At 37.3% G+C, this 10415-nt stretch overlaps 1 protein-coding gene across 2 annotated transcripts in view; it reads left to right on the plus strand.

Annotated features, from left to right (window-relative positions):
- The first annotated feature begins 1443 nt into the window (after positions 1-1443).
- The window catches only part of DIO2 (iodothyronine deiodinase 2), a 16687-nt gene continuing 7715 nt past the window's right edge, over positions 1444-10415 (plus strand). Inside the window, exons 1-2 of one of the 2 annotated variants that reach the window (XM_015811936.2) lie at positions 1444-1537; positions 2983-3267. In XM_015811936.2, the coding sequence (XP_015667422.1) occupies positions 3046-3267 (222 nt within the window). In that variant the 5' untranslated portion in view covers positions 1444-1537; positions 2983-3045. Of the gene's footprint in view, positions 1538-2251; positions 3268-10415 lie in introns of those variants that run through there. The other variant, XM_015811937.1, reaches the window with a different exon arrangement.

The raw sequence follows: 10415 nt of genomic DNA on the forward strand, positions 1-10415 counted from the left end.
ACCATGATGTTACTGGGAATTAAGTATGATTTGAAAAAGAATTCACCATTTTACTCCTTTCTTTCAGGCAGACCCTGAAAGCAATTGAAAGCAATTTTCCCAGGCCCACAAATGGAATGGATCCTGTCCAAAGTATGGTAAAGTATTTGAATAAGAAGGATCACTGTCATTCAAAGTAATAAAAACAATCAATTAAAGCAAAACCCCAAGCCTTATTTCAATATTTTGGTTCCCTCTTCACAGTCCTGCTTATTTGGCCTGTGGATGGGAAAAAAACAAAGGATGACTGACATGGATTAAGGTAGCAAACATCCTGCTAGCTTCTCAACATGTTTAGCTACAGTGAATCTTTCAGCTGGAATGTCCTCTTAGCCTTTATTTAATATTTATTAACTAATTTTATTTAGATTGATGGGTGTATTTTATATCCCAAGTTGCTCAAAACATCATATTTAATTTTATCTTTTCCTATTTTCACAACAATCCTGTAAAGCATCTTAGAGAAAAATAATGATTGGCATAGGGCTACCAATAAGTTTTGAGGCAAAGAGATATCATTTGTGCAGGCATGAAGGGGCTAGAGTCACTTGTTCAATCCTCTTCTGACTGAGTATCTTAACAGTACTGGAAATTAGGCATACTTGTTACTCCTTTTTCCCAATAAACATTTTCCCTTATGTTCAATTGGTCAGAATGTTTGTGGTTTGAGAGACAGGCATATGAAGGGAGAGACCCAGTTTAATCTGATAAAGTACGCTAAGTCTCTTTGTTGTTCTTTTATTCTAGGTTCCCTTTCGGTATCATATTGAAATGATCTTCAATTATAATTAAATTATGTTTATTTGAATGTAATTTTCAAGAGGAAACATCTCACAAAGACTCCTGGGAATATGCAATGGTATTTATGCTAGTGAATGCATTTATGTTTAGCATGTTGGTGAAACTGGTATTTATAGATGTTGAGATACTATTCTGTTTTATAAGCGTTTGGATAGGTTGATGCATGAGAATGGTTCTATTGTCCAAATCATAGTTTCATAGTGAATATACAGAGCTAACTGCCTTTCAGTCCCTAGGTATCAATAGTTTTAAAGTTAATTTTCTGAGAATCCTACAGGGCTACATGTGGCATAAAGCTTCTTGTTTAGAATATACAGCAAAACAGTCATAAGAAAGTATAACAATATATAGATCTAAGAGATGAATGATGGAGGGAAAACTAATATTAGCCTATACTCTATTCAGGTATACCACCCTGGGCTGCATGGGAGAAAAAGAAAATTCATTCCACCCTTTTTATATGGACTTAGTAAAAAACAACAACATTCTATTGCTTCAGAGAAGAAGGTAATTCACTATAACAAAACCTTTGGAAGGTATGTTGGTGGAGCCAACTGTTATCTGACACTGTCAGATACCTAGAGCCAGGTTTCCACAGCTACACTGAGAAGACTTCGCTAACAGATTTTATCCTGATGCAAGAGAAGTCCACAATAATCTGAGATCCACAGGTCACCTTTCCAGAGACTCTAGCTCTGTAAGTTTTGTTTTTTAACTAACTAACTAACTAACTAACTAACTAACTAACTAACTAACTAACTAACTAACTAACTAACTAAGGAAACAGCCATGGTGGAAATAACTGAAAATCAATTAAAAATTGTAAAATAGCATTTTGAAGCATTTAATCTAGAAGGAATGACAAGGCTGCCTTTGAAATAAACTATAAGTCAATGCTCAGTTTAAATGTGCTCTTCTCTTTCCTGTTCTTTTTATTCTCTTACTTTAACAGATGAAGTCAGACTGGGTGTTTCTTGTGTTTCTTTAAATACCAAGAAGACAACAAAAGATATTTAAAACAACTCTCACTGATGTAGTTGATAGTTGTGGGAGGGAAATGTACCAAAATGTGCCCTTTTCTAGAATGTATCAGTCCTTACACCTTCTTGGAATATACAAAGGGCAAAATAATAATGGGGGAAAGCCATAAAAGAGAAAGAGAGAGAAAAATTCTAGATAATAGTATACCCTTTTTCTGTGTCACTCTGTTTTTTGAACATGCTTTCCCAAAGTTTGAAAGCATGTGTAAAAGACTGAAAAATGTGCATCTGAGATATCTAGTTTGTGAGGTTTTTTTTTTAACAACAAAGCAACATTCTTCCCTCCCCCTCCCTTCTTGTTCTAAGAGAGAGAGAGAGAGAGAGAGAGAGAGAGAGAAGGAGGGAGGGAGAGAAAGTTTTGAGAATTTTACTTTTCTATTCACTGTAGTCCTGGCCAAAGTAAAGCCCTCTTTTACATTGACGTCAAGATCTTTACTAAGATTAGGGTTTCATTTCTCTATTGCAGCAATTAGCCAGGGAATGTATAAAAGGCTTGAGGGAACCAAGCGAGGACTCCAGAGGAAAAGCACTTTGTACCACAGGCAGATAGTGAGAGGCAGAGAGAGACGGAAGAGTGGCAGGGAGAGAGGCTGAGCAGAGCCAGCCCAGCCAGCGAGGGAAAAGCAGAAAGTTTGTGTGCAAAGACTTTCCTCCAGAGCCCTCCCTTGACAGAAAAAAAAAGCATTATTTCACCTGATAGCTCCGGTAATAAAAGAATGAGAAAACTACTGAAATAGGAGGAAAATTAGAGGAAAGTTAGCCTATTTCGTTTCAATTTTAGAATTATAGGCAATTGGCAGCCCGGCTGTCTCTCTCCCTCTCCCCCCCCCCCTGCCTCTCTCTCTCTTTGTATTTAGGGGACTGCAAAGGGCTTTGGGCTAAGTAAAAACAACAGTAGTTTGAGTTAGAGTTTCTGAAAAATTAAAAGCAGCTCAGGGTGGAAAAACGTTCATGTTGGCGTGGTGCTTTCCTTTTTTCTTCTTCTTTTAAGCGGCTCTACTGAAGTGAGAACTGAGCCAACTTTGAAAGAGAGCTAACGGAGCAGTATGAATTTTTAAAAAGCCCTTTATATTTTATTATTTTTACTGCTGTTTTTCATGAGGGCGCACAGAGTATGAAGAGGGAAGTCAGAGGAATCCTTTGAAGAAGAAGAAGGGCAAGCAAGATGGGTCTGTTAAGCATTGACCTGTTGATCACACTTCAGATCCTGCCGGTTTTTTTCTCCAACTGCCTTTTCCTCGCCCTCTATGACTCGGTGGTCCTCTTGAAGCACATGGTGCTTCTTCTGAGTTGCTCCAAGGCTGCACGTGGTGAATGGAGAAGGATGCTCACATCAGAGGGCTTGCGCTGCGTCTGGAATAGCTTTCTTCTAGATGCCTACAAGCAGGTAGGTTTGTGGAAGGCATGGGCTGAAGAAGACCAAACATCTGAAAAGCAAAGAGGAAGAGGTATTAAGACAGCATGTGTGTGAAATTGATATAATGTTTACTAGATGAACACAAGAACTGTAAATATTACTAGCCTAGCCATTTAGTGCAGAATATACTAAGTTACCATCTAATTTTGGGCTCATTTGTTTCAGTATTTTTTTTATTAAGAGATATTACATTCACATTCTAATTTAATTGCTTGGGTCTAACTATTCTGTTTTTAAAACCTTTTCTATAGTGCCCACTTCCTGTCTAGTTAATAGCACTATGTTAAGGTCTAAGCAGAGATTGAACTGTCTGCACTATTGCCCTTATTGGTGATTTTTCTTTGTGCCCTCCAAACATTTCTTTTCTAGTGCATATAAACACACACACATACAGAGTGAATGGCAAATTCTCATGCCTTTCCTTTGTGAATATAATGATAAAGTTAGGTGAGTCCAAAGATACGTAGAACTTCAGACTTAATAGACAAACAAATTATCCCAATTTCTCATACAGCCAGCTATTAAAATTGACCAACCCTGAGAATATATTTATTGTTACTATTTAAAATGCTAGGTAGAATTAATAGGAAATTAAACTTCTTCACCTCACTATTTCCATCCGCAAAATGGAAGTAGCCATACATTATTTTTCTGGCCCATTTTACAGATGGAAATAGTGAGGTAGGGAGGATAATTGTCCGTTATGGAACTACTACATATATCCATTGCAAGGCAGTGCAGGCTGTCCTTGCATTTTGAAAGAGGAGCATAAAAAAAATTCAGAAGACTGTATACAAGGGTTTTCAATACTTGTGGTTAATAAACTGATTTGGCTGATTCCCCCCTAAAAAACATCACTGGGGGGAAACGTGTCATACTGGCATCATTTTACCTTGGTATTTCCCCAGTTGCTGACAAAGCAGAAAACTTAAATTCCTAGAAATGGACTTTCTGAAAAAGAAAAAAATCTGAAAGAATAATAATAGCCATCTTTCAGCTAGCATGAACATTCCATACAGAATTTGAATACAAAATTCAAATAAGCCTTTGTTGTGTTACTTGAAACAGATAAATCTAACCTTTTCATTACCTTAGATAGGGAGACACTTGCTTTTTGTTGGTATCAAAGGTGCTTTCTATTTTTGCCAAAAAAGCTATTCAGCAGATTTTCACATTTTAGCCTTTTTCTGTGGTATACGTATACTTGTGAGGAATGTCTTGCACCATGGAGAGCTCCCATGGTAGTATCATCAAAAGTAAATTGGAGTCTTGGGTACCCAGGGATAACTCTCTTCATATGTTTTCCCTTAATAGGTAGAATTATTCCTGAATAAAATAACTCTCACAGTTTTCAATAAAGATACACAAAACATTTTAAACTATACTTAATACTTTTCCGCTTCTGGGTAATCCTGTGGTAGGAAATACTGTATATTTTGCTAGAATGTTATTGGTATCTTGAAGTTTTGGAATATTCAAACTCTTTCACTGCAGAATTTATACAGAAGTATGAACTAGTGTAGACATTCTACAAGGCAATAGCGTATAGGCAGACCTATATACTACTATATACAGTAGTGGACATTGTGTCCAGATTTCAGCTAGTTGATTTGTATAACTTTCCCAGAAAAAAAAGGCTTGAGACATTAATATTTGGTGATTATTTTTTTTCCAACAGACAGAAAGTATTGGTGTTAAAAAATGTCCCAGAGAATCAGATTTTATGAGTATTTAAATTGCAAACACATGGATATATTTGGAGATGTTTTAATATCTTGACCAATATTAAAATTTTGCCTGGAGTAGTAAAAAAAAAAAAACCTTCAGAAAGACAGTATTTGTTTTGTTTGAAGAAGTACATACCCCAACACTTTCTGAAGTAGTATAAATTCTGACTATTTTGAACTGTGCACTTGAGCTAAAGTACTCCTATGGGTATCAGGTGCTCATCATTCTGCTGAGGAGAATTGAGATATGCAATATATCATACTGGCTTTAATACAAAACCTGTAAAATATATTTTGTAATCCTGAATCCCTTCTTCCAATGCAGTTTGCAAGAACTGCAGCCTAGGTTTCTTGAATACTAACAATTCCAGTAGACAAGCAAACAAGCAAATATTTTCCCTCAAGCAAATAATAGCATCTTCACCATTATGTTATTAAAACTCTTCTGTTTAGTTCTTCAGTGTTTCTGCTCCTACTCTGTAATATATTAATAAACACCTGTTGGTCAATCCATTCTTTGAAGCACTTTTTGCATGTTAAATTTTCAGGCATTCTACCAAAAAACAATTACACAAACAATATTTTGATTAGTACCCAACTTTGATACGTAGATGAACATATGAAAATTATTTTATTGAAAGCTTGCATATTCTAAATCAACCTATGACCCCCATTCAATTTCTTCTATTTTATTACACACACAGAGAGAGGATGGCTATTTCTGCAGCAGACACAAAGAATATCATAGAAGTACTGGAGCTGAGATTTCTTTGAAGGTCATACTATTCTGCAAGATGCTTATGGTCTATACTAGACAAGATGAGCAAAGTTCAATTTAATAACTCCCAGGGATGTTTGTATAAAAAGAACATACTGTACATCTTACAATGGGATGGCTATATTTTCCACATAGCCTAGATCAGTGGTGGCGAACCTATGGCACGCGTGCCAGAGGCGGCACTTGGAGCCTTCTCTGTGGGCACACGTGCCGTTGCCCCAGCCCCGCCTCTCCCTGCGGCCCCCTCCTCACCAGTAGCCCCTCTGGAGGAGAGTCACCCTGCACGGAGCAGCGTGGCCTGCATGGAGCAGCGCAGCCAAGGACATAGCCAGGCATCAGGAATAAGACCCCGCCCTCACGCTCCATAGCATGCAGATGATGCTGCAGGGTGTGGACAGAGGGCGTGGCTGCCATGATGCTGCAGGGCTGCCTGGGTTATCTGCTGCGGCAGGCCATGGAGATGGTGCGTGGCCCTGCAGGCAGGCGTGGCAGGGGCGGGCAGGAACGGAGCAGGCAGGATGGGAGGCGGAGCAGGGACAGAAGGCGGGTTTTGGGCACTCGGTCTCTAAAAGGTTCGCCATCATTGGCCTAGATCAATAAGGAGAAAAAAGGATGATGTACTCATCTGCTTGAGTCTCATTTTCATAAAGTGTTCTCCATTTTCTACTCAACTGCACCACTAATGTGTTTGAGCAAAGCCCAGCTAACCTATTCTACAGTCACCACAGTCAGGCTATTCAGTTGCCTGTCAGAAAAAAAATGCTTTGTTTCCACCACTAATGGCAACAGAAAACCAAGGATCTGTTTGCAGATAGTCAATAGATCATGCCAAATAGCTGGCCAGTGGAAGAAGTCAATGATGTTTCCTCTGGCTCTGCAGACTTTTTGCATTTGATAGTTTCTTGCAGCCAGGTTGCTCCAGTCTATACTATGAATTGATTATTTGGTGAACCAAATGGGATCATTTCCTTATTAAAAGGCCAGGTACCCATTCTTGAAATACTCTTAGATCTGAAATGGAAATGGTGAAAATTTTCTATTAGACTAAAGTAACTTGACAATTGCTATCTTATCTATAGAAAGCTGTTCTAACTATAGTGACACATGTATTTGTAATGTCTACATAAGGTTACTGTAATATGATACATAATGAATTGTTCTTAATGTTAGTTTACAATTACAATTGGTAGGAAGAATGCGGTTGCTAGTTACAGATTTCATTATATCTATTCAACACTGGTTATATTGGAGACCTGTTTGCCTCCAGGTCTTTTGCAAAACACTGGTTTTCTTTAAAAAAAAAATTTGATAATTGAAAGACAGACTGTATTTATTTCAATCCCTAGAAGCATTAAAATCAGTATCGATTATTATATTCTGATCGATCATAAAATCATTTTTCCCCTTCAGGTACCCAGCTTTAGTAAGTATTTTCCACATTGAACTTTGTTGAACTTTGCTTTCCAATTTGAACACCTGCCAGGCCAGTGGGGTTTTGTTTTGTACTGTTCCCTCCTTATCATTTGAAAAGCAGCCCTAGTAGCCAAGCACACCCTATGTTGCATAGAAAGGGTTTTTTTTTTTTAATAATGTTAATTATCATAATGAGGGTTAATAGAATTTATAGGGTTTATAACACTAGGTCACTACACATTTTAGAAGACAAGGTCAAAGAAAGGGCTCATTTCTGAGGGCACTTCATATACTTGCTCTGAAAGTACTAAACTATTGAAGGGTGCTATTAGAATGGAAAAGGAAGCTGTATTTTATCTTATATTATGAAAACATAATGCTTCTCCCCAGCTATTGTATATGTGCAAAATATCCACACTTGTCATCATTTCTATAAGTCATCCAATACAGAATTAATGCCACCATGTTTGATCTGTATGTAACATATGTGTAGAAATTATACAAACAATATTCAAGTCATTGCTGGTCTTTTGTGGGAGCTATAGATGGGGTAATGTCACCCTGTTCATAAGCTTGTGCTTCAGCCTTGCCTGGAATCTCATTTTATAAATTCCAGGAATAAAGATAGCAATAACATTAGGCAGGGATGCTATCATTCTGTGATTGCATAAATAGTATGGCACATATAAATGTCCAGTTTTACAACACTTGCAAAGCAGATGTCTCATGCTAAGATTCAGTGGGAGGTTCAAAAATAAAAGTCTAGATTGAATCTTTATTTTATGGATAGGAGATGGAAAGAATGTGATCCTTAGCAGCTAGAAAAGGAAATGCAAGGAATCCAAAGGTTCTTGCAGTATACAGTATAATGAAATTTCCTTTCTTTGATCTTCAGGTCTGTATAAATTTTCCTGAAGTCCCAAAGATATTTTTTTCTGCTCCTTTGCAAAGAAAGAGTCACTCAGGCTTAAACTGGAATAGAATAAATATGAAATATAAAATATGATTTTTTTTTCTGGATCAGACCAAAGGCCTATCTATTCCAGCACCCTATTTGGTCTGGGATCTCTGGGAAATCTATGAAAGAGAAGAGAAGCCAAAGCTCTCTGCCTTTTTTATTTCTGAGAAACTAGTGCTTCAGAGCCATACAAGTAGGAAAATACGATGCTGGCTATTCTATAAAGTCAGCATGACCTCAAAAGCTGACTTTGTAGTTGAAAGTAGAAGTACAGTAACAGAAATCAAACCCATGATTTTTTGCATGTGAAGCATCTACACCTCAACTTTCATTGGATTTGGGATCACTACTATGGTCCTATGGCAATATCTGGCAGTGCAGCCACTTTATTTTTGGTTCAGTGATACTGCAGAGGGCTAAAGTAAACAAGGAATCATAGTAAATCATTGTAGCAGACACCCAGAAACATGGGGAAAGGCAGTGTCCCCATTAGCAGGAACTTTCTTATCATCCAGAGTTTCAAATTCCCTACTCCCTTTGAGGTTAAGATGCCATGGCACCATATCACATATCAATGTTTTTAAAGAGAAAAAGCTCAGTTTTATATTTCCATTATATTTATTAATTTGTTGTGAAATCAAATGTTGGGTTAATTGAAGATGGTCACTAGCTAGATGCCATTTTTTATGGTTTTGTATTAATTACTTAGAGGGAGCATTGATTAATTTAACTAGAAATTATGGTATTTATTTGTTAAATTTATATGTTATCTTTTGTTTTGGCATTAAGGAGCTATACATAAAACTATCTCCATCTCTCCCCCCCCTCAACAACAAGTAGGGCTGGGAAAATATGACTGACCCAAATTCACCAGGTGAACTTCCATGGACTTGAATGTATCTTTCTGTTACAACTTCAACACATTAATGCCTATATCAGACTAGTTCTCAAATGGCAATGTTGAAGACATTTATGAGTCAGTGAAAATCAGTTTCTGAGGATTTCTGAAGTAAAAAATGGTAGCTTAAATTATAGTTTTATTTTAAGAACCAGAGCCAGAGGTCAGGAAACCTGATACAGCTGGGTGAAGAGAAAGTGCAGTATATACAGAGTGCATGTCTTTGTTTATATATGATTAGAGGTTACTATGACTCTTCTTACAGCTTTTCATGGTTTATTGAAAGCTCTACAATGATTGTGGCTACCTCAAACCATTCCTGAGATCAGAGTCAGAATTGCTACTTGAGGATCTCGTTAACACAAGATCAAGTTGACCCAAGTCTCATCTTTATAGATTAGGAATTGAATCATTTTATATGCTCAAGGTACAAAGAAGCCTTTTACTGAAATTTAACCTAAAGGGCATTAAGCCAGTGAAAGGTTGCAGCACAAATTTACTTAAATGGGTGTACTTTTTTCTCTCATGGTTTGTAAGACTTCCAGGATTCAATGATATAGGTCTACCCTGTATTTCAGATTAGGACATTCTTATGAGGAAGTGAGGAAAGCTAAGGCTCAAAATGAACTAAGGCTTGAAACCAAAGTCAAAAATAACAAAAAAAGCTTCTTTCAACATGTAAAAAACAAAAAAAAAGTGAAGGAAACGATTGGTCCATTAGTGGGTGAAAGTGGCAAGAAGGTGACAAGCAACAGGGAGAAAGCAGAACTATTTAACTCGTTTTTTGCATCTGTCTTTACACAAAGGGAAAAAACAGACCAACCTATAAAAAATAGTGCCATAAAAAACAAAATAGAAATACAAGTTAAGATAGGCAAGAAAATGGTAAGTGAGCACCTGTCCAGCCTAGACGAGTTCAAATTGCCAGGACCAGATGGATTACACCCCAAGGTTCTCAAGGAACTGGCATATGTGATCTCAGAACCACTGAACTATATTTTTCAAAGATCTTGGAGCACTGGGGAACTACCAGAAGACTGGAAAAGAGCTGATGTAGTTCCCATCTTCAAAAAAGGGAGAAAAAAGGACCCAGGAAATTACAGACCTATCAGCCTGACCTCAATACCTGGGAAGATTCTGGAAAAGATAATCAAACAACGAATCAGTGAACACCTACAGGCAAACAAAGTCATTACTAAAAGCCAACACGGGTTTGTCAAAAACAGATCATGCCAGACAAATCTTATTGCATTCTTTGACCAAGTGACAAAATTAGTGGACCAGAGGAATGCTGTGGATATAATTTACTTGGACTTCAGTAAGGCATTTGACAAAGTAGATCAC

Source organism: Protobothrops mucrosquamatus, unplaced genomic scaffold (assembly GCF_001527695.2).
Source record: "Protobothrops mucrosquamatus isolate PMUCROS unplaced genomic scaffold, P.Mucros_1.0 scaffold57, whole genome shotgun sequence".
Classification (NCBI taxonomy): domain Eukaryota; kingdom Metazoa; phylum Chordata; class Lepidosauria; order Squamata; family Viperidae; genus Protobothrops; species Protobothrops mucrosquamatus.